Source organism: Fistularia commersonii, chromosome 10, assembly GCF_037954325.1.
Source record: "Fistularia commersonii isolate RoL2024-O1a breed Wild chromosome 10, RoL_Fcom_v1.0, whole genome shotgun sequence".
NCBI lineage: Eukaryota > Metazoa > Chordata > Actinopteri > Syngnathiformes > Fistulariidae > Fistularia > Fistularia commersonii.
Genome location: NC_141293.1, coordinates 17,282,011 through 17,307,895, shown reverse-complemented (window position 1 = coordinate 17,307,895; position 25,885 = coordinate 17,282,011). Strand labels below are relative to the sequence as shown.

General features: G+C 38.9%; 1 protein-coding gene across 1 annotated transcript; it reads right to left on the bottom strand.

The window, feature by feature from the left end:
* Window positions 1–624: 624 nt before the first annotated feature.
* ift70 (intraflagellar transport 70) lies at window positions 625–25,885 on the bottom strand. Its single transcript, XM_086154088.1, has 19 exons — window positions 25,736–25,885; window positions 25,282–25,347; window positions 24,419–24,628; window positions 19,787–19,843; window positions 18,994–19,129; window positions 16,474–16,578; window positions 16,253–16,381; window positions 15,782–15,831; window positions 11,334–11,486; window positions 9,356–9,421; window positions 8,367–8,420; window positions 8,156–8,221; window positions 7,777–7,853; window positions 6,318–6,525; window positions 4,892–4,963; window positions 3,610–3,713; window positions 3,134–3,212; window positions 2,251–2,380; window positions 625–1,349 (listed from the first exon to the last, which is right to left on the bottom strand). Exons 1-19 carry the CDS (start codon window positions 25,781–25,783, stop codon window positions 1,213–1,215), a joined length of 1,947 nt encoding a protein of 648 aa, XP_086010214.1. The 5' UTR covers window positions 25,784–25,885; the 3' UTR covers window positions 625–1,212.

Below are 25,885 nucleotides of genomic sequence, written 5' to 3'. Positions count from 1 at the left end.
TAGAACAGGTGAAAAGTGACGAACAACTGCCAGTTGTGACATTTAATTCTTTGTAATTTTTAAATGTTAACATGGAAGAAACCAGCAAGGTAAGTGACAATTCCTGGTATCTTCATCTTCCTACGCTTTTTTGAAAAACAGCATTTTCTCAACCAGGACTCATATCCAAACAAGTAAAATCAAGCTTTGCAGAATTTTACTGCTAGTTGATGGTCTGGGCGCAGTGAGGTTTTGCTGTGTGTAATAAAACCAAAACAAGTTGGTGACCAAAATGAGATTTTAAATGAGCAAACTCAAACTGATCTAGAGGATTTTACATTTCCATCAAAACAGAAAACAAACAAATACAAGGATTAGCCATTATTTGATGATCATTCACTGATGATGGGAATAACACTGAAAGTCACAACCAGTTATAAATACAGCACAACATTGGGGAAATTCTTCCCCCACTTTTTATCTGTTATGGATTAACCACAATGGATTTTCCTCAGTCTTGGGGAAGTGCTTTAGGCACTTTAGAAATGTCTTAAAAAACATTTAAAATGCGATTTTGATGTAAATTTCAGGTGTTGGAAATTTGCTTTCAATGAGTTAAAAACATACTGCTGGACACCAGGGTGATAAAATCGATTTATTTTCATGTTTTTTACAATGACAGAACACTGGTACTGCAAATTTTCTAGACAACTTAAGAGTACAGTTGTTAGAAACATGGCAGGTTTGAAACTTGGTTTGAAGGCTTTTTTGATTCATATGCAGTAATGCCATTGATAAATCATTATACATGCATTTGTATTGTCTAGATCCAAAATAAAACGTGACTGGCCTTATAATAAAATTAAAACCTTTGTTGTGTCGTTGCACTCGGTCTCAAGACCACTTATCAATGTTATACATCTTAGATCGCGAAACCCGTAACAGCAGCTCTGTTTTGTGATTTTGAGGCTCGCAAGAGACATGATCTAATGGATTATTTCACTTCAATCACTTAGAATGGCTGAAACAATTTGTACATTGGTGATAAAAAAAAAAAAGAATGAGTTCATAATGAAGTGAGAAGTCATGATCAGGAAGACAGGAAGCCTCAACAGCGTGCTCATTATTTTATGATTCCATCAGCCTGTGATCAGAAACTCAACCTCCACCTGCTAGTTTGTGATATTCCAGCGGAAGTTAAGCAAACTTCTTGCTGATGCCTGCATGATGACATCACTTGTTCCAGCCGGTTACCTCGTAGAAAAGACTCTTGAGGAGCCGCGCTTCGTAAGTTACCGTGTTCTTGCCAATATGGATCCGGCTTTCCTCCAGGGGCTGCTCGATGATGGCAGGCACCTCCCTTCCATACCCTGCCAGGAGGGAAACCATAAATAACCGTTGGCTGGACGGCAAATGGCACTGAATTAATTCATGTAGTCGTAATACTTTAGATCTGGCTGATAGCACTTGCGGGGTCTTGCGATTAAACTAAATACCATCAAAATGAAAATGTCCGTGCTCAAACTGGCTTGGATATGTTTAACGTGTTTTCTTGTTTGCCAGTGTCCAATGAAGAATAAGTAACAGCAATATAAGGGTAAAATGATGTTGTATAGCTTGTCACAGGTAATTGAGACCGGAACAGGCTTTTAAGGGCATTTCGTATATTAAATGGGGTAACTGATTTTTCTGGGGGTTCACAGTTACTTTTTGGCTTATAGAGTCTCAAAATTTGGCCAAAACGTTTACATGCAAACGTCGCACGAGGCCCTTCTTTTGATGGTCAAAATTAGAAGAAGAATTATTAGAATAAATAACTTGTACTTTACGACTATCCTAGACGTGTAAACCATTTTCTTCTTTAAGATCGATATATTTTATTAAGCCTTAAAATGTGTCATTCACTATTATTATTGCCCCAGATCAGGTTGGCAGCAAGTTAGGCTATGCAGTGTGTGTGTGTGTGTGTGTATGTTTGTGTATCTCTGTCCAAAAAAAAAAAAAAACCCTCACTAACCCAAGCTTACTGTTCTGTATATTTCCTGTGCATCTTGTATTTGCAAGTGTATTTGCAGTCCCTATGTCCTCTATTGTAAGTCGCTTTGGATAAAAGCGTCTGCCAAATGCAATGTAATGTAATGTAATATAATGTTATTATTTCATTGTGGAAAAACTAGCAATAAACTGTCTTATCTAATGTATTAATCACTCTTTCACTTTCTTTTTCCATGCTGCTGCGCTGGTTAAATTTTGTGTTAGAGTGATAATTACCCTCACAGTGCTCCAGGAACTGAATACACTCCTGCACCACGGCGCCAGTCAGCATGACCATGTGTTTGGACATGTTCTCAAGCAGGGAGAGGAAGCACCGCTTGGCGTAGAACCATGTGTCCGTCCCCAGCTACACACATGAATGCAGACAAACACACACACACACACATACAAAGAAACACAAAGCATCATCTGATATGTGCAGATTCTAAGGGCTTTAGCGTCATTAAATACCAGAATTCGCTTTCTTTCTCAGTTATAATTCCACCATTCTGCCCCCTTTTTGTATTAGAAGGGGAACCATTTACTAACAAATAGACGTGTTTGAACTGAAGTTAGAGCAGGGAGGCACAGACATGGAAAATAAGTCTTGGGAGTATAATTGAAATCTGATTATACAACAGAAAAAGATGGTTTGGACCTGCTCACATTCATGATTTTAAACTCTGCTCCATGGAAAAAAAATACTATATAGTGGTTACTGAAAGGATAAGGAAAGAAACATGCACGATGACTGTTTGTATCAGCTGGAGCGCGGTGGACTCGGCTGCAGCCAGATTCGGATGTCGGGATGAGATCAAAAAGTCCGGTGAATATCGAGTCTAACCAGGTCAGAAGAGCTGCAGGGAGAAGCCTTGACAGCCTCAGGTGGTTGTTTCTGGTGCAAATTTGTCTGCACCTAAGATTTGTCTTCCAATTGGGGGGAAAAAAAAACCCAATTGAAAACGTCAATGAAGTAATAATTATACTTGCATTAATGGCATTTCATGCAGTCTTTGAATCCTCAATGTAACATCCATGGGAAATATACTTTTTTAAGTGGTAGCTTACCCACAGATTCAGAACTTAATCTATTCTACGTGATGAAGATACAATGGCAAACCTTCTTATTGTAAGGCTCAAGGCTTTTGATGACGCGGGAAATTCCAAACTCATAATTTCCTTTAGCGCAGTAAAGAGTCCTGAAAGAAAAGGAGAATGTTGATAATACTTAATTGTGCAGATTTAGATATTAATGGATAATCTTCTTGCCCTTTCCCTATTAATTGCGACATTTATGTTATCAAACACAATATTTGGAGTTATCTGCAATAGAACAAGCTGTTCAACTGACACGAAAAAGAAATAAAAATACAGAAATAATAACTAGTTGCACAAATGTTGCTTAGCTTTCTGTAATGTGACTCGATCATATTCGGAAGAAGATAAGTCATGGTATCATGGTTGCAAAGTAAAGATTTTTAGACGATTACAAGGGAGAATAATGCGATTTGGAGGCTCATGTATTGATGTAAAGATTTATTTATAAGCACTGAAGTGATGAAACAGCCGAGATTGACGGGTGAAAATGGAACTCACCCGATGACCAAGTTGACGATACAGAGGTGAAACACCTTCTTATCGGGATCGTCATAGGAGATCTGCTCCTCCTCTTTCTCTATCTTCCTCATCAGCTCCTCAGCCTGGTGGGATAAAACCGAAAGCGGGGTGAAACCAACACACTGGATGAACGAGTAAAGTTCAGAGGGATTTTTAAGAGTTTTAAAAATGGTGTTCTGCTGAAAGTGTATTTAACCTCACTAAAATTTGATCATAAAATTGGATATTGTAGAGATTGGATTTACTTTTAGACAGATGGGATCTTCATTTACTGTATGCAATTTAAGAGTGGACTCTGTGTTAAAGGCACAATAGCGAGGTTCGGAAAAAAATCCGCACACCAAAAATATGCTCCAAAAAAGAAGAGGATTTATTTTACATATAACACAAACCCACTTATTCTCGCCAACATGACGTTTCGAGTGTCAAGTGTATAAATTATTTCCGGTAAGCATCTGACGAGGAGCTTATTTTCTTGCTCGAAACGTCATGCATGGGAGAATAAGTGTTTTGTGTTATATGTAAAATAATTCATCTCCTCTTTTTTGGAGCATATTTTTGGTGTGTGGATTTTTTTCAACCTCTACTAAGTGGAAATTTTTTGATCCCTAATTGGGCAGCAGAAGTGCGTGTGTTTTTCTTTTCTAACTCTTTGAAAAGGCACAATAGCGACCATAATATACACAAGATATCTTCATTGTTGGCCAAACATCTTTCACAGACATTTTTACACAACACAGATTCAGTATCTCTCATCTGAGCTTAAAAGATGGTTAGAAAAATACACTCAATTAAGGAATTGTTTTAAAAAATTTAATTCATCTTTTTCAAAATTATTGCCATTGAATTTTGTTTTTAGATGTTTCTCAAGCTTATTAACATGATACCAAAAGGAATTGTGTGACACTTTACATGAACATTAGGAAGAAAGAAAAAAATAGCAAAAAAAAAACAAAAAATTAAATTTGTCATAAAACAATAGAAAAATACATTGCTTTTAAATGTTTTTCAAAATTTTGTTGAACTGTGTAGAGCTCAAGCCTTTATTTCCACTATTATTAAGCCAATCCATTATATCATATGTGTTAACTAGTCATTGATACATTTTATATACAGTAAAATAATATATATATGTGTGTATTTATATATATATATATATATATATATATATATATATATATATATATATATATATATATATATATATATATATATATATATATATATACATATATATACACACACAGTATATACAATGTACCTCTTCATTCTGGCTGGTCATGATGTAGGACACACACAAGTTGGCCAAGACAACAGCACTCACATTCAGGATCTGCATTAAGAACAAAACATTTATTTACCATCAGCTCGGATTTAAACACAAAAATACTGCTGTTCACTTTCAGACTTAAAAGTCGTCAATTTTGAGCACCTTTTTAAAAAAAATACAACCCTAATACTTATATATTTCCTAGACTGTATGTTCAACTGTTTCTTATGTACGTTCTTATAAACAAGGAACATCAATCTTATTATTAATGTAATGTTAAATGTCATGTATTATTAAAATATATCATTATATCATATCATCAAAAGTGTTATAGAGATGACCTGTGCTTAAACTTAATGCACTGAACCCCAAGTCCTGTGGTGGATTTAAAAGACATATTTAAAGACATTCTGACAGACTAAATTATTAGATTTCTAATTTTTCTATGTCCAAAAGGAATAATTTGGAACTTATGCAACTACAGTATCAGTAAACCTATTATTGGGGTCAAATTGCCGGTCAAGAAAAAGTTTAACAGGAAGCAGAAAAATGGACACGGAAAATTGTTGCAATAAATTATTCAATTTTTTTCAGTTCCATTAAATATCTAAAATAAACTGTAATTTTTGTTTGTAATATTGCTCTACTTTTCATTTTAAAAGCTTCTTCAAGATGAGGCACAATTCTGTTGCCCTTGTCATTCTTCTAATCCAGCAAGCCTTTTCATTGAGAGGGAGTTATCCTCCTCACCAAGAACCAAAGTGCACTTTTCTGAAAATGTCAGAAATAAATCCCGCAAGTCACAAATAACAAAATCATCACTGCAAACGAATGCATAAGAAGGGGAAAAAAAACACAAAATAATCAAAGCCTTCATTCACTTAGATTTTCATGCACTAATACAAAGTCACCGCAAAGCACTTTGGCATTTTTTACCGACGGCTTGCACTTGCAGGGACACTCCTGAATGTTACACTGACCCACCTGGAGGGAAAGACCTCAGACTGTCAGTGCTTTGTCTTTTAGCGTCCGATACATAGCGACAAGTGTCTCATATCATTCTGTGCAATATTTCATTTCATAACAGTGCACGACAATTTTTCCTTTATCATACTATTGTGCACTCCTTACCTCACTTGTTGACTAAGACACTTTATAGTTTCACTGAGACACTTTATAGTTTATAGTTTATTTTTATTTCTAATTCTGCCTTTTTCTTTTTATTATTTATTACTGTTATATTTTCTGTAACTCTGGCACAACAATTTCCTTCGGGATTAATAAAGTTGTTCTTATCTTATCTTATCTTATATTGTTTTCCTCCCTACATACATTATTTTTCTTTCTGTCAGGGATACTATACTTAAAATAGGAATGATCTAAATCAGTGCAAGAACAAAAATGTGCGATAACTCACGTTATTGTAGTGTTTCTTGACAATTGGCTCGTAGAAGCCGATGGCTTCCTTGTACTTGTTCTGCATGAAGAGCACGTGAGCTACGTTTAGCTTCCAGGTATCGTCCTCATTGCACACTTCCACCGACTTACGGAACAACTTCTCCACCATCTGGAAGTTCTCTCGGTTCCAGTATATCTTGGCCTGTGCCATCAGGACCACGATATACCTGAAAGGAAAACGGGACCATCAGATAGTGCGGAGAACAAATTTATATAGAGCTATACTTTTGACTGTGGTAATCCCTTGCGCTTTAAGGGCAAAAACAAAAAGTTAGTAGACGTTAAAGCCTGGTTAAGATCAAATTAGGCCGGGTTGTTACACTGTGACTGCTGAGGGAGTCACCTGCATTGAAGCTTGTTATTTCCCTTGAGAAAAGGGAAATTTAATTTTTATATCTGGTCAGCATGCTGAGTATTGTGCTTCTCACTACCTCTTCTTCTATGTTAGCTATATTAAATATAGATAGAAGTTACATATATATTTGCGGAACTCAATTTCTTGACCATGCAGCAGAAGCAGAACTTCTGCAGTAAGATAAGATTATCATGACTTCTTTGACTTCTTCACAATAATCGGCCCAACTGACCTACTTTACCTACTATGTTCAAGTTTTTGTTCATTCCTTTGCAGACTGTTTTCACTCTGTAAATGTATGAACTCTCTATGCACAGTTTTAATTAAATATAAAAAGACCCATCTTTCCTCTCTAAATTTTACTTTCAAATCCGATTTCCACAATAAGGTGTGTCATTTTAAAGGTAATTCACACAATTTCAGTCATTTGTAGTCAATCAGCTGCATAAGGGAAAGAAAGCCATCAGCTAGAAATGAAGCCTTGACAGTCATTGCACATCTAGTTGCAACAGAGAATGGCGTGATGCAGATCATTCAAATTTTCATCTTATTTTTAATCAAAACTGGCCTTTAGGGTAAAAACATCTACCAAAGTGACACCTGCCAAGACAGGCCAATGGAGTCGTCTGCTGCCTCTCCCTGCCCATGCTGTTTCAACAGCGCGAAGACTTGAGCTGACAATAATCTAGCACACATTAATTCTGTGTCTGTTCACAGGAACATGAATTATGGTGTAAGTAGTTGTCTTTCATCTGTATTCAATAAGAGAAATGGCCACCTGGAGGTGCAGATATAAAAGCAGACACCGCTTACACCCCAACATCCGGGTTTCGGAAACGTAGCTGGTTTGTTTATATGTATTTTGGGTGGATGCAAAGCAGCAGTCGATCATTCATGGATGAATCAGTTACAGGACCGCTAAACAGTGACTAATACTACAAATCTCTTCTTCATTCAAGGATGAAAATAACTGAAGCAAAGCTCCGGCGGCAGATGACCACGATACGTTTTCACGAGATGAAAACTGTTTAAACGTGTGTATGTATGTATGTATACTACTGACTTCTCTTGCATTAGGTCATAGTCATGCAGGGCTTTCTTCTGTGCATCATCGTCCCGGCCGACTCTGGCTTCCTGCACCTAATATAAGATTGATAAAAAAAACATTCAGCAAGAATCTTAACTTCAGATTAAAACATCTCCTCAATTTGTAGTCCTAAAATTACAGAGGGGGTCTTTATCTCATCCACCAACTACAGCCAAGATCCGGGGGAAAGGAAAAATGGTTGAACAGTTAGCAAGAAAGACAAAAAGCTAGATAAATAGTGCCTTAACATAAAAAGGTAAGTATAGAATAAAAAAGGTAGGACCAAAATGTTCAACATCTATGAATGATTGAAAGAAAAAAAGAACATTTAAAGCTGACAAGGGTCATCAACTACCTGCTTGGCCAGCTTGCGTAGCTGCTCTGTGAGTTTGCCGTTCATCTCATCAAACTTCCTGAAAGCCTGAGGCAGAAACGTAATGGAGGAATTTTCCAGTCACATTGAGGAATAACAAAATATATATTCTTGGAATAAAGTGTAAGATACCAGGACAAAAGTTATGAAGTAATAGTCGCTCAAAAGTCATTCAACATTCTTTATTATGTACCTCCTCTGGAGCTGTCTGGCAGGTCAACAGGGCGTCAAGGAAGTCATACAGATACTGCAAATACAAATAAAATCATGTGAAATCATAACCTTATTTTATGCATTGTAATGAAGCACATTTAGTTTATTATATGTTAATAGTGTACTTTCAGTCAATTTGATTGATAGCTTTATTTCTTTTTCAGACAAAAACTTTCCATGTTTTCAATTTTCTATCACAGATATATTTTTGGTGTTATTTAGCATTAAAGATACGCACTTGATGTAAAAGATGCTACATAATTTGTATAGAACTAAAATATGATACACTTAATAAAAACATGACGCAGCGCTAGTATTATTAATGTGCCGAATGTGTCGAAATTAACTCATTGTAACTCATTGGCATGCAATAAAGATAGAACGTAGTGCACACAATTGTTTTTGTACATTTGATATTTCAAGTACAACTTTTAGGTAAAACGTCCATACCATTATTTTAAAAAGATTTATCATATTATCTGTTTGGCATATTACTTTTTCTTCCCAACTCACCCAGTAATCAGTTTATTTTTCAAGGCTGAGATTTGCTTTTCAGTTCTGCAGTCTTGTTGTAACTTGCAAAACATATATTACTTTCATATTTTCAGCATCTGAACTACTATAAAAATTGCCTATTTTATTGCCACTGCTGTTATTACACTCAGTTTCCAATATGACCCTGACGTGTAGTTTGAAAATACAGCATCGATGTATCTGTAACTAGTTAATATTATAAACAGTTGGTTGGTATGTTTTTTTTCAGTAACTTAGTCTAGTCTAGTGTTATGAAGTGTCCCCATCCTCACTCAGCAAAAATAATTGATATGCATTCAATGTGTTTTCTAAAATGTTAGATTGTGTAAAGGCTTATGTAGCACCGCAAGTGGGTCCTTGCGCAAATAGGAAGATAGTTCTATTGTGAAAGAAGAAGTTAATTATAGGAAGAATCATGTCAAGAGAGTCACTTACAGGGGAGAGAAACTTATAAGTGAGGTGGGCGTTCTCTGCCAGAACGTCTGCAGCCAGATCAAAATACTGAAATGGAAAAATAGGGCAATCAAGGCATGGAGTAACAATTTGTGAGCAGCACTCAAAAAATATAGCTATTTATCTCTGTGAGACCGCCAGTGTGGACCCTCACTGGAAATAAAGACGGTTGAAAAGACATTCAGTGTATCCTCTTTCATCACAATGATCTCGGTCATGCACACAAATCCACTCTGGTAGCGCGCAACATGATACCACGATAACACAAATGTGAGAAGATGGTGCTTGTTTGCTTTGCAGACAGCAAGAAAAAAAAAATACAAAATAAGTTCCCTATGAACATACACACATGCACGAGTGTGCTCACACACACGCACACACACACACACACCCAATGAACCCATACACATACATACATACATGCATGCATAAATACATACATATAGAAACACATCATGTATAAATGATTTATCCATTGACATAAATAGATGGCTCATTCATTACATTTATGATAATAGCTATATATTTAGACAAGTCCATTTGACATTTACGAATAGTGAAATACTTAAAAGAAAAATACATTTTTAAGCATATGAACACTAATAAAACTGGTAACACTTGGGTCCATAGTAGTTAATTATTAGCACATGAGCAATATTTTCTTTTCGTTTCCGAGGTCAGTAAATCATCTCCGTCCGTCTAACCTTAACCCCTGCATCCTTTTCCCTCAAGTCAAATAACTTCATGTCCTCAGCCAAAAAAACTCCTCTTTGTTCTTCCTCCAATTTATGCAGTTACATACAAGGTCCAAAAAACTTCCCTTGTTGTCCAACCGAGTTGAACACCCCGGTAAACAACGCTCGCTCCTCCTGTTGGACCCCATTTTCAGGTCAGACGGCATGTACAGCTATTAGCATGTCCTGGATCAACCACAGAGACCGACAGAGACATGTCTGACTTACCTCAACTAACTCCTTTCAAAATTACAAAATAAGTGGCTCTACCCCGAGTAGCCAATCGAAGCTTCCCCTATAACTTGTCATGGAGGTTAAGTCCAAACACCCTGTACCTGTACATCTCTTCCAAAATGTATACATACATACATGTACTTGTAAACTGATACGACTATGAAGTCAAATATTGATCTCAAGCTTAAGACATTTTGAGACCACATACATTTATGAACAGCCTCATGTTGAAACATGGTGTTTATTAGGGCCAATCAGTGCTTTGAACACAAGTCCAATAACAAAACAAAATTCGGGTAGAGATCAGGCAAATCCAATCTGTGAGCGGAGCCTCCCAGCAGAAATATGGAGTCACAAGGTGATGCTCCATGCATGACACTTTACAGCAACTACAAGAGGGTTGGATATGCCAATAGACTTTTTGGTGTAAACAGGAAAATGCAAAAAAAACCATCAGATCTCTTTCCCCTCACAACAGGATCATGAGGAGGAGATCCTCTTAAAGAGTGAGGAACTCCAACTTACTAGTGTTCAGCTGATGGTTTGTATGTTTCTTCACATCTGTTCCAATACTTATCACCTTGAGTAACTCCTGAAAAGAAGCATCTAAACCCCCTTCCAGGAGTTTGAGTCCAGACACAATACGATTTGTAGAGGAGAGTCCAACTATTTTAAGTCGGTAGCGTTCCAGCTCTCCAACTACCTCTGGCTCCTTCCTGCCAGAGAAACTATTATTTGTCCTAAAAGCCATGAGTCGGTCTCCTCCTACATCTGCCGCCCAAAAAACAAAGCAGCTGAGCCTGATATCGGTCCCTGAAGGTGCTGAGCCTACAAGTTGTAAATTATTATTATATAAAATGTCAACATTTTTGACATTTTAACACCACCTAACACAGTTTACACAGCAAAACAGCATATATTGCTATACAAAAAAAATGGAAGAAATTGCAGTTTCAAGTGCAAATGATTAACCTTGTATAAATTTGGCATACCTCGTGTTTGCAGTAGAGGAGCAGCAGGTTTCCAAAGGTAACAGGGGGAAAAGAGGGCTGCTGCAGCAGAAAGGCCAGCTTCTCGAAACCCTCCGAAGGCTTTGTGTCCATGCTTACCAGGGCCTGGTTGTGGAGGGTCACTGAGTCCAGCTCCTGCCAAAAACAAAATAAAACAAAGAAAGATCTTTGTAATTCCCAAACTCCTACTTCTATTGATGTGAAATTTAATTTGGATAGGATATATATATATATAAGTAGCCTATTCTAAAGCAACCAGTTTTGGATTGTCTGTCCAATGTTTTCAATAACTCTAATAGAGCATTATTTGACAGCTTTTAGCAAACACAGCACTTGTCTTTTTTGACTTTGCCAAATTCTATTTAATGTGTCGAGCTTATTTAGTTGCAATTCTAAAATTCCAGCGTTGAGGGGAAAGAAAAAAGAGAAGTTGTGAATGTGGTTGGATAAACAAATCTGTTTGATAAGATTAAGTTGAAAATATTAGTCAGATAAATCAGGAATATATGGATTTCTTTTGTACACAATTTTAATATATATGCCCCCCTCCGAAAAAAAAAAAAGAATCTTACACATACAATTGTGTGAAACAGTATTATATTTTGGGTATTTGAAAATGTGGAAAATGGAACCATGATCCATGGCAGTTGAAAATTGCTGAAAACATTACCCAGATTCCAAAAAATAAAATACAGTACTAACTGTATCTGTCCAAAAACTGAATAGGCACTCCAATATATTGTCAAACAAGTTTAGTTTCATGACTATCAAACAGGTTTCTGATTATTTTGGTAACAATCTGATAACAAACCATGCAATAACCCTGATTTATACACATAGATACTACATATAATCATATACATGTGCAAATACACATGTATATATGTTACATAGATTTTTACACACGTTTATTTTCTTTTTATTCTTTTTCTTATTACTCAACAATAATATTCGCTATTCTATTCTTTACTTTTATATAGAGTTCTAATTTGATTTTTCTTCACTTTGTTCTGCGCAGGAGCTGCTTTCAACAAAAAGAAATTTCCCTCTTGGGGATGACGTACCTATTCTGATTCTGAAGAAACAAATATTGAAGGGTGGCCCACATAATCTCCAGCAGGTGGCACTAGTACTGCACTTTTCAAAGTGCTTACTATAAAATTATATTCATGAAGTAAAATCATACTGGAACAAGGACGGCTCCCCAGCTGTACATTAATTCATTTTAATGAGGTAGTTTCAAGATGATAAAGCCATCACCATTACCTCCATTTAAGCCTTCACACCTACATTTCTATCCTAATACTCTTTTAATGTCTGTTATCTGCAGGCTGTTGGCAAGCAGGTCCAGGCAGATGCGAATCACATGAGTGAATCATCTAATACAAGAATGCACACGCATCCACGAGAATACATGTGCAAACACACTCACAGATACGCACACACTTGCATTGATAAGCCCTTTGGTTGGTGGTCAGATGTGTTTCTCATATATGTATATACATATGTATATACATCAAATATGTTCAGTGTTTTTTTCAATCTGCTTATCACATTTTCCCTGTAAATTCCAGTGAATTATTTCTGGAAGTTCGGAAAGCGTGGCTCAGAAGACCACCCATGAAGAGCAAAGACTTTAGGACCCAGTTTTCCCTTTCCCGGTGCGGGTCCCTGTGAGTCTGTCCGGAGCCAGGCCCGGGGGCCAGGCTGGATGGTGAGCCCCCGGTGGCCGGGCTTGCACCCATGGGGTTCGGCCGGGCAAAGCCCGAAGGACTGGTCCCTCTTCCCCTGGGCTCACTACCCACAGGAAGGGCCAAGGGCGAGGTTCGGGCGCAGTGCGAGTTGGCCGGAGGCTGGAGCGGGGGGACGATGGCGGTCCGACCCTTGGCTGCAGAAGCTGGTTCTTGGGACATGGAATGTCACTTCTCTAGCTGGTGCGTGAGGCTGAGAGATTCTGACTAGATATAGTCGGACTCCCCTCAGTCTAGATACAGTGGGACTCTTTTTTACTCTGGTGTTGCCCCCGGTGAGAGGTGCCGGGCAGATGTGGGCATATTGACCGCTCCCTGACTCGGCGCCTGTATGTTGGAGTTCAACCCTGTGGACAAGAGGGTAGCCTCCTTCCGCCCTCAGGTGAAGGGGCAGGTTCTGACTGTTGCTTGTAGCAATGCACCCAACAGCAGATCAGTTTACCCACCCTTCTTGGAGTCCCTAGAGGGGCTGCTAGAGAGCACTCCTACCGGGGACTCCCTCATTCTACTAGGAGACTTCGACGCTGGGCGATGAAAGTGCGACTTGGAGGGTCGTGATTGGAAGAAACCGACACCCCCACCGATCTGAACCAGAGCGATGTTTAGTTATTGGACTTCAGTGCTCATTACGGATTGTCCATAACAAACACCAGGTTCAGGCATAAAGGTGTCCAACGCACCTTAGGTTCTTTGATCGACCTTGTGATCGTATTGTCAACATGTCGACAAGAGAGGGGCGGAGCTGTCAAATGATCACCACCTGGAGGTGGTGAGCTGGCTCCGATGGTGGGGGAGGTGGATGCAGGTGAGACCTGGCAGACTCAAACATAATGTGAGGGTCTGCTGGTAACGTCTAGCAGAGTCCCCTGTCGGTAGCAGAGTTACAACCACGTCCCGAGGGAAGCGAGGGGCGAGTTCTGTTGGGTGGCGAGGAGATTCTGGTCCACCATCCGGCGGCTCCGTCAACACGGTGCACATTGGGAGCGGAGGGCTGCTGACCTCAACCCGAGATGTTGTAGATCAGTGGCAGAATACGTCCCAGATCTCTTCGGTCCCATCGAAACGCCTTCCATATAGAAGCAGAGGGACTCTGGTGCGAACGCACCTATTTCCGGGGCTGAATTTGCCGAAGCGGTCAAAAAGCTCTTCAGTAGCCGGGTCCCGGGGTCGGACCACCGTGGGTTCCTCAAGGCTCTGGATGCTGTAGGGCTGTCCGGGCTGACACGCTTCTGCAGCATTGTGTGGATGTCGGGGACAGTACCGCTGGACTGGCAGACCAGGACGGTGATCCCCCCAGAGGGCTCGTTCCAACTACAGGGGATCAAACTCCCCAGCCTCCCTGGTAAGGTCTAGTCAGCGATACTGGAGAAGCGGGTACCCCGGGTCATTGAACCCCGGATCCAGGAGGAGCAGTGTGGTTTCCGTCCTGGCTGTGGAACAGTGGACCAGCTCTACACCCTCGGCAGGATCCTTGAGGGGGTGTGGGAGTTTGCCAAACCACTCGACATGTGTTTTGTGGATCTGGAGAAGACATTTGACCGTGTCCCGCAGACAATCCTGTGGCGGATGCCCCAGGAGTATGGGGTACCAAACCCCGCTATATGGGCTGTGCGGTCCCTGTATGGCTGGTGTTGGAGCTTTGTCTGCATTGCCAGGTGTACGTCGGACATGTTTCCGTTGAGAGTTAGACTCCGGGGCTGCCCTTTGTCACTGATTCTGTTCAAAACTTTTACGGACAGAATTTCTAGGTGCAGCCAGGATGTCGAGGGGATCCGGTTTGGTGGCCGCAGGACTGAGTCTCTGCTTTTTTGCAGATGATGCGGTTCTGTTGGCTGCTCCTCCGTATGGAGGGGAGTCAGATGAGGTGGCTCGGGGATCTGACCAGGAGGCCTCCTGGATGTCTCCTGGGGGAGCTATTCTGGACATGTCAATGTCCACTAGGAGGCCACTAGGAAGACCCAGGACACGCTGGAGAGACTATGTCTCCGGGCGGGCCTGGAACACCTCGGGGTCCCCCCAGAAGAGCTGGACCATGTGGTGGGGGAGAGGGAGGTCTGGGCCTCACTGCTCCAGCTGCCGCCCCTGCAACCCGACTCCGGACAAGCAGGGGAAGATGGACGGATGGATGGAGTTTGGAATATAATGTGTTTTAAATTAAATACTTTAGTGCAGCCAAATTACAAAATCTGAATATTTTCTCAGATAATTAACCTGCATTTTCAATATATATCCTGGGTTAAAGGTTATTGGAAATAAAATGGATATTCTTTAAAACCAAAGTGAAAACAAAATTCAGCCTTACCAATAAAAATACTGTAATCAGATAGAATAAATAATGCAACTCTGTTAGATGAATGAATTAAGGATGTTTTTTATGAAGATTTCTCTTTGCTTAATATCTAGTCTTTTTGTTATTCTTTACTTGTACATAAAACTCAAGTGTCTATAACTAGTTTTATTTCTTCTAACCTGCTAACATCAGCTATTTAAAAAATACAAGGAAAATGTCATAGGCAATTTGCCATGGATGTATAGGCGTAGATCTTTGGATAACACAAAAAAAAAATGAATAAATGTCTATAGAATTTTGAAAAGGTTGATTATTTTAGTGTTCAATTCATGTAAATTCATAGATAAATGCACAATGAATATAAGAAGAGAATGGCTGGTGGCAATTACCTCCTGTGATCGCGGGGGCATATCAGTCAAAGCCTCCTGAGCTCCTTTTACTGCAAAAATGGAACCAAACAGAACGAAGTTTGAACAGTGTTGCTCCAATAAATGTTACAAACAGATTCTAAATAAAAAAGAAATTAATATATAAGTTCCTGAAATTTTTGCAGATCAGAGCGACTGAAAAACAAAACAAACCAATCCGACTTCTCATTACAGTGATAAAGAATACAGAAAAATGTGGCACATATACTTGTCCATTGTATAAGTAATTTTTTGATGATTTTAATCTGTTTGCTTTTTTTCTAAATATTTTTAGGAGATACTAACTGTCAATACACTTGTGACTTTGCTGATAATTTGGAAACAATGACCTCCAATTTTAAGCACAAAGGAAACCAAAAAACAGGATCATAGTTTAAACACTATTCAGTAAACATTGACGAATTACCAGAACCCTTTTGAAGCAGTTCTTACAGTTCTTCAGTTGATATTCAATGGCAGCTTTGAGGTTGAAGGCCTCGATCAACGCCGTCTCATGCAGTACGAGCGTGTTGCCCACACTGTGGATATCGATCCCCTCAGTTGTCATGCCGACGCTCAGCTCTGGGAAACAAATGCGAGCTATTGGATTAATTGATGACTGAAGTGTATGTGACTGTGAATGAGCAATGATGCTATATTTGATATTGTTTCACCTGGGTGTTCCCTGATGCCACGCTCAATGATCTCAGCTATGTACTTGAGGGCCTGGTCGTAGCTCTTCAGGCTGTAGTAGCACAATGCAATGTTGTACGAAAGTGCTGAAAGAGACAGCGAAAAACAGCAGACATGTTTTGTTTATCAATGACAAGACATTCACTTTATGACTGACTCATTTTATCAGTCATTCAGATTTGTAGTTTCATCGTAAGGTGTTGAGGAGAATATGTTAGATTTAAAAAGTCAGAGAAGGATGGCAAGGTTGGAATTGCCGGGCAGGAAGCCTGGAGGACGACCAAAGACAGGATTTATGAAAGTATCGGACGATTACATGAAGTGAGTTGGTATGTAAGAAGAGGGGTTTGATAGAGGAAGCTGGTTCTCTGTGATGAAGCCTGAAGGGAAGATCTCAGGGAGTTGAGGGTTCTCCCCCAAACTGTGCTGCACATAAGGATATATATGATGATCTTTATTTGGTTGAAGTAAAACACAAAAATACACTTTCAGCTGCAATCCAAATCTGACATAGGCTTTTCCCTAGCATTTAAGAATCAAATGTTGTGCTCTGTCAAACTCTGCAGGAGCCTGACATTATAATAACATTCGGTATGTAGCCATCAAATTAATGACACTACTAGTGTTGCACATCGTAAAATAGAAAATACAGTACAGCATTTCAGCAAGCAATGGGGAAACTGTTCACACGTTTATATGAAGCTAGTCAGCATTGTGTGTCTTGCAGAAGAGAAAATTGCGGTTTATTCTTTGATGCTTTGCAGATTTACACGACCACTGACAACCACAATCAGTCCCATTTATTTAATACAAGAAATTGTATTTCAGTTTTAATTCATCATTCAGTATGAATCAGTTGTAAAAAATATTCTGAACAAATTTAATCATTTAGCCTTTGAATGCAAGCTAGTTGACTTTATGTATGGTCACCAATGGATAGGGCAAAAGAATGTGATGTATAGAATTATAATGGAATGGAGAACAGAAGTCTCCAAAGTGGTCAGAGAGGTTGAAATGTACTGAAGGTTGACAGGAAAATCAGACAAAGGTAAGATCATATTTTCTACAGTGCAATGAAGGCAAAATTATTTGTTGCATCTTCCATGCTGCACAGGGTTTAAACCCTGTAATTGCAGCTTGTAATTGCAGCTTGTAATTGCAGTAATAAAAAAAAGTAGGAAAATATTATCCAGTAATTAGATAAGCTGTGCATTGCAGAATAAGAGCTCCCCAGAACAGACTTGTTGGGGAGTTGGAGCCTGTCCTGGCAGACTCTGGGTGAGAGGTGGGGTACACCATGGACTGGTTGCAGGGGATCTCATATTTACAGCGTGAATCATTTACCCTCTAATTCAAACATAAAGGTGATTTTTTTTTTAATCTATTGCATGTTTTTGGACTGTGGGAGGAAGCCAGAGAACCCCAAGAGAACCCGTATTGACATGGGGAAATAATAACAGTAATTTATACTTTATTAATCCCTCATGGGGAAATTTGTTCTCTGCATTTAACCCATCATGGATGAACCATGAGCAGTCGGCTGCCATCCATCAGCGCCAGGGGAGCAGTTAGATATTCAGTTCAGTGCTTCTGACCGAATCGCCAGGCAGCCAGAAAATTCTTTCCATATATGGTATACACTCTTTAAGCTGTGTGTTTGCGCAATCGCGCACTGCTCCAGCGTTCTCCGTGCACAACAAAGCTAACTTGTAAATAAATTAAACACATTTATTTTACTAACAGTTCAGCTTGGATTTTATTTTGTGCGCAGCATAGATTTGCTGTGCTGGAGCAGTGCGCAATTGCGAAAAACGCGCGGCTTAGAGGGAACGGTGAAGGTATAATATTATGATATGGTATAATAGAAACTGCAATTAAGAAAACAAGCACTTTGTGGGAGGAAGAGGTCAGATACTGAAAGTTGCTATAGGTGTTTGAAAATAGGTGCATTAACATGGAATATCAACAGCATAGAAATAACATACTATGAAAAATCATATACTATGCATACATACATACATAAATAAATACATACATACATAAATACATGTGACCTATGATTTCTACATATTTGTAATGAACATCACCTATAACAATTTTTTGTTGTTTTGACAGCATATGGAATTTTCAAACTGGATTCATTACTTTTGTGGGAAACAGTGCCAACGTCACATTCACGCACAATTTCACATTGCATTGTACTTGAATATACACTAAACGTCAAACATAATATTTAAGCTACTACATTGGATTTAATACAGAATGTTAAATTCATAAAGATGAATATTAATATTCTTCCATTGATGCTGGGAGAAGTATGATGTCAACCTAGTAAGAAGTACTAATAGTAAGAAGAACTGATGGATCATCAATTTCAAGGGTGTTTTTCTTGTTTTTTTTCTGGACCCACACCTTTGCCTCATCACTTTCAATTTGCCAACAAGCAACAAAAATGATTGCCCACATTTGTCAAAACATTGAGTAATTGTGTGTGTGTTTACCTGGCATGTATCCCATCACCTGCATGGCAGATGTGAATTTCTTGCAGGCCTCCTCATACTTTCCATCCTGGTATAGCAGGCAGCCCATGTTGTAAATGTAGTCTGGGTCATCAGGTGGCAGCTGCTCAAGCAGCGACTGAACAGACACATAAATATAAAAAACAAATGCACAAAAAATAAACAGAAATATGTGTGTGTGTGTGTGTGTATACACAGTATATAATCAGTATATATCCCTGAGTTTATCTGTGTATTTGGGTGTTTGCTATGTGTATGTGTACAGGACTGTCTTGGAAAATCAGAATATTGTGATAAAGTTCTTTATCTTCTATAATGCAATTACAAAAACAAAAATGTCATACATTCTGGATTCATTACAAATCAACTGAAATATTGCAAGCCTTTTATTATTTTGATATTGCTGATTATGGCTTGGATCTTAAGAAAACTCATAAGTCCTATCTAAAAATATTAGAATATCATGAAACAGTAATTTTTGTTTTTTTAATTGCATTACAGAAGATAAAGAACTTTATCACAATATTCTAATTTTCTGAGACAGTCCTGTATGTACATCTGTAAAAGCCAGGTCTTGTCATGATATTTTTTTCAGATATTTTTTGGCCAAAAATAAAGATATAATAAGGAATCGTGTCACTGAGAAAGAGAGATAAAAAAAAGTAAATGAATGAATGAGTGTTTGGCACGTAAAAATAAACTTGAATAGTCATTGCACTCGGCAGAAACTGAGTAATTTGTATGTGTTAATGCACAATGTAAGAGAGTTCACCACCTTGGCAGCAGAGTAACGTTCTTCACAATAGTTTATACAGGCTTGTAGCTTGACCATCTGTGTCAGAGGAAGAGACAGAGAGAGAGAAAAATGAATGGTGAGCGACAGACCTGGACTGATTATCCACTGTGCATTATTTTCTACTACATTTATAAAAAGATGAAATTATACTCTACATTTAGAAAATAGATAAGAGTAAAAGTGAAAAAAAAAAAAACTTTTGCGCTGTTCTTTGCTGATTTTCTGTTTGGTCCAAATAGACACCGATCACAAAAATTGATAAAGGAACAATTTTCAATTAGAGTATAGCATCATGTCATTGAATTTCTAGCATTTATCATGTCAGTTAGGTAGCAGACTGGGGCTGTTAATCTCTTCCAACTGTCCTTGTGTTGATAGATTAACAACAGGTGTACTATGTGTTCAGGTGTCCATTGAGACAACCTCAAAATAGGAGTGTTTTTCACAGGTGGAGGCCACTGGCAATTTTTCCTTCTCATCTTTTCTGACTGTTTGCAGACAAAGCCCCCCTGACTGCCATTAGATATCAGAATGAAAATCTTGGAGCCATTCTTGGACCTCAAACTGCTGCAGTCGTTTCTGGGTTTCTCCTTGTGCAACACAATGCCTGGTCTCATGTGGCGAGAGTATGCAGGAAGTTCCTTGATGAAGAAATTGATACCATTAACTGCCCCCCATTGAAATCCAATGGGCTTTTGAAGTGTTCCTCTCATTTTTGGGTGTCTACATATAGCAGTCACTTACATTAAATCCCTCTAAGACTTTTGAGAGAATACTTTGAAGTAAGGTAGAAAACCAAGACCCGTAATCAACTGGAGGTCTCTAGAACAGATGGTGACCAATTTTTGGATCTCCAAGAGAATGTTAAATTACAGGTTGAAAAGAGAAACCCTCCAGCAAGTCATCAAAAAAGGGAGTACTGTGTCCTAAAGGTATCACAATTCCAGAATCACAGAGTATTTTACAAAGGTATTCTATGATTCCAGTGGTCTAAAATTCCCTGAAAACCTGGAAATAATAATGGAATGGACTATAAGGAAAGCAACGTGTTGTGGCATCTTCCTGTTCAGAGGGTAAACCTCCCAAAGAAGAGAACTCACACACATATTCTATATTTTTCTCACAGATTTTTGTGGAGTAGGGTGTAAACAAACCCTTTTGAACTGTGAACTTTTGGTTGTGAAAATAGAGAAGAATTTCAGTCTAGTAGAGAAGAGTTTTGACAGCTCTGCCAACTTTGCTTTGAGGGCGCTGAATTGTATTATCGGTGGATTTAGGGTGACACAATCCTCAACAACTTTAATATGAGCAAAAATCCTTGCAAACTGAGAAGGAGGTAATACGGCTAATATTTGAACCAGAACCACATGTGTGAAAGAGGTGGATATAAGCCTTAAAGCTGAAAAGCAACGGGTGAGTTGTTTTAGCTTTTATCCGTGAAGCAGAGTCCTCCTTGACCTACAAGCTGCCTGTGGAAAATTGTGTTTTGGAAAGGATGCTTTCATATTCAAGACAGTTGTGGAAAAGTAGCTTTATAGCAGATATGAGATTCTTTCTACGTTCAGTTTCACCAAAAACACAAAATGTTTCTTATTACCACTTATTTTTTTTATAAAAACTGCTGCTTCAAGAGATGTGTGGGAGAAATATGGCCTTGGATGATCTTATTTTCCTTTTCTTTTGGCTGCTCCCCTCAGGGGGGGTCACTACAGCGAATCAACTTCCTCCATCCAACCCTCTCTATTTTCTTCTCTCACACCAACTAGCTTCATGTCCTCTTTTACTATATCCATAAGTCTCCTATTTGCTCTTCCTCCAAGCACCCTGCCTTGCGGTTTCATACTCAGAATCCTTCTACCAATATATTCACTATTCCTCCTCTGAACGTCCAAACCATGCTTCTGACCCTCCCATGGGATGCCGCTTATCCTGCTCAGGCTTGCAGGGGATGCTGGAGCCTATTCCGGCCGCCACTGGGCGAAAGGTAGGGGTACGCCCTGGACTGGTCACCAGTCAGTTGCAGGGGCCACATAAACAGACAGACAAGCGTTCACTCTCTCATTCGCACATCTAGGCAATTTTTCCAATTCACCTGCTGCATGTTGTGGGAGGAAACCAACATGCAAATGCCACACGGAGAGGCCTCCTGTTAAAGTTGTGAGGCCGTAGCACGTACCACTGCAGCACCGTGCCGCACGCGTCTCTGAATTTTATCCCCAAAACGTCCAGCATGTGCTTTCCCTCTGATGTAATCATTCCGATTAACTCCCAAATAGAGCTTAAACATCTTTATTTCCGCTCCTTCCAGCTCGTCTTCCTGTCTTTTCCTCAATGCCACCCTTCTAACCTGCTTATCCCTCGTGCGATCTTAACATTGTGTTTACTCCCCTTGTCCAACGGGTCAAAAATGATTCCTTAAGATAATCTTTGTACCCTAGTGGTGTACAGCCCACATGGAAACATAAACAAAAAAAGAAGTATCACTTTTTCAAATTATGGGGTCTCTTTAGGAAAAGTCATAAAATTTCAAGTTGGAAAAAGATAGGTTAAGGTGTTTTTTCAACAGCTAAACATGGTAGAGGGGCACTTTTGACAACACAAGTGTTCAACCAGTTTCTTCACCGCTTTTCAACACTCTCAATTGGTCTGGACAGTTGTACTGTACTTGAAAAGTACTTCAATATTTTTTATCAATCTTTATATATTCTTTATCCACGCCCTCAATAATACACTTCAAAATTGGTTCCCCCCCATTCACACACATGTACGTATCTGTCTTGTTGCGGCTAACCTTCATTCCTTCCTTTCCAGGGTAAACCTCCTCCACCTCTCGCTATTTTCCTCCAGCTGCTCCGTGCTCTCACTACAAATCAGAATGTCATCTGCAAACTTTATAGTCCACAGAGATTCCTGTCTAACCTCATCCGTCAGCCTGTCCATCACCCCTGCAAACAAGGATGGGCTCAGAGCTGATCCCTGATGGAGTCCCATCATCATCTTGAACTCCTCTGTCACACCTCTGGTACAGATCATCACCGTCTCATGTCCAGCACCCGTCTGACATACTTCTCTGTTACTCCAAACTTCCTCATACAGCGCCACACTTCCTCTTTTAGCATCCTATTGTATGCATTTTGTAGATCTACAGAGGCACAATTTGAACTTCTTTGTACTTTATCAACATTCTTAAAGGAAATACTGCATCTGTAGTACTCTTTCTCAGCATGAAACCATACTGCTGCCCACAATTGCTGACTTCTGGTCTCAATCTGGTTTCCACTACTTTTTCCACATAACTTCACTGTATGGCTCGTCAACTTTATTCCTCTATAATTACTGCAATACTAATAATTTCCCTTATTCTTCAAAATTGGCACCAGCACACCTCTTTTCCATTCCTCAAGCATCTTGCTACTGTCCAAGATACTGTTACAAAATCTACTTCTCTGGACACGTCCGTACCTCCACATGTACATCGTCAGGACCAATTGCCTTTTCACTCTTCATCCTCTTCAATGACCTCCCAGCTTCACCTTAACTAGTCTCTGCTGCGTTGTTGTCCATAATCACTACCTCCTCTACCCTTCTCTCTCATTTTTCTCATTCATTAGCCCTTCAAAGTATTCTTTCCATTCTCCCAATCACTCTTCTGGCACCTGTCAAGTCAAAGGATTTAGCGCACCTATACATACACTGTTGCATCAGTTTGCAGATTTCAGTGATCATGATTATTCTACAATGCTCTAGGAGTGGCTGGAGAATCTGGAGGACCAGGTTAGGCAAAGCTAGAGCATCACCACTCAACAGACAACAACCTCAACTTCTCTGATACGGCGCTCCCTTCGAAAGCTGACAAGACTGTGCAGTAGTTGTCGCTGGTGGTAAAATAACACATTTAACTTGAGGGACTCTAAATGTAGGTAACTTCCAAGCAGGTAAACCAAGTGAAAACAGGCCACCACACTTTAATTTAAAGCCTTAGAAAATCTGTTGGTTGAAAGGGAATTAATGATGATTGTCATCACACATTCTGGGAAATGCAGAACTTGCAATTATTGCAGGAATAGAGAAGTCTCGTAAAAGGGACACTGTTACTGACATGTAAGGGATTATTTTGTCTAAATAATGAGAAATCTGCCATGAGAGTTACCTGGACAAAAGAAAAAAAGGTTTCATGGGATTTGCACGTTTGTGCTTCTAGGAAACTGCTGACATTATCTCTACCACATGACTTATTGACTGACAGAGCTCATGGATTTCACTACTCATATGGTCATAAGCTGACACATTTGCTAAAAACCGCATAATGTTTATTTGATAGCTTCAATTTTAGAAATAATACTGAAAAGAAATAGTTGGATGTTATCATACAGTGAATTTAAAACATCTTTTTCTTCACCCACCGTTGTAACATTGGTGCCATATTTTTCTACTCTGCATTATGCTATTACCTTTTCTTTTCTCTGATAATCCATCCCCACTTGATATATTTTGGTGACAATCCGTCCCGTAAATAGGGTTTCAGACCAGTTTCGAATGCTTAAAATAAAAGTAACTTAAAGTAACTTAAAGGACTTAAAAGTCCAGAGGTGCACACCATTTTTTTTTTACCTTGATATGACTGTTGGGGTTGTCCAAAGCAAATGAGGCTTTTGTGGCTTCAGGAAATGCGCCCGCTTTGTACAGCGACTGGGTGTAATATACCTTGTACTCCTCCACCTCCGGATGCATCTGGGTGAGCTGCTCATAGCACTCTGCAGCATTGCTGAAATCCAGGATGTGATAGTAGCAGAAACCCAGCAGAGAAAGAGCTGCCCTTGACTAGAATGTGATCAAATAACATAAGATATTATTTGTGTGTGTTTGTGTACTTTAAAGAAAACACAAAATCAATAAATGAATGTAATAAAAGTAACATCCTATTTAATTTCCATACAAGAGTAAAAAAGGAAATACTTGAGAAGTCCTACTTCCATTTATCTTTATGTTTATTCGGATTCAGAACCTCCTTTCAATTTGAAATTAAAAACAAGCAAACAAACAAAAGTAAATCTAAAATAGCAACGCTCATCTTTTCACTTCTTAAGAATGTGCAACTTCTAAGCCGAAGTTTTGATTTTTTGAGTCTGTTTCTCGAATTTTAAATGACTTTACTTGTTAATGCAATTTTTTTAAAATATTTTTCACAATATCTGCTGACCTTCGGTGCAGGATATCAAGTAGATGTTACAACAACAACAGCATTAACAATGTGAGCTATTAAATCATAAATTCTTACCATTATTTTTTACCTGAAGCTCTATTTGAGAAATTAAAAAAAAAACTTTTTGTATTGATCTAATAATTAGCAAGTGGTGCAGCAACAACTACAAAAAATCAATTACAAAGGTAAACTTAAGTCTTATGCAAGGGTCGTAGTTACAGAAAAAATGATTCATATCTTCTGCATAACAACGTTTTTTTTACCCTCTTACCTTGTTGTGCTTTTGAAGTTGGGTGTTAAGAATATGAATTGCCTCCACATACTGGCCATCTTTAATCTAGATAACAGATTAGAAGAATTACTGATTGTACACATATGCATCATTCGAAAATTAACTTTTTACCACATGGAAAAAAGATCACAAACTCTTACTCACTGAAGGTACAATGTCTCACTTAGTAAAAGGAACATTACTGAACCAACGTCAGGGACCGTTTCGAGCCAACAACTTTACATTTTAAACCACTTCCAATCAATTGAACATCGGAATAATGAATAAACCATAAATGATGAATAATGAATAACAGTCAACTTTATTTATTGTATATATCCTCTGCACACATCCCTCTGTAACATAATCCAGTTTGGACAGCGTTGCGATCTCCTTGCTAGCGTGTTGGGGCTAACGAAACTTATACACGATATCAAAAAATAGATCATCTAACCAGTTTGTAGATTGTAGCCGTGTATTCCCCATCTTTTATCGTCGTCATTGCTTTCCGTGAGGACGGCCAAAAGTTAAAAAAAGAACTGAAATCATCGGTATTCCATGGCGATTACGAAAAGCATCGAGCTAGCTGTAGTGGGTATGAACA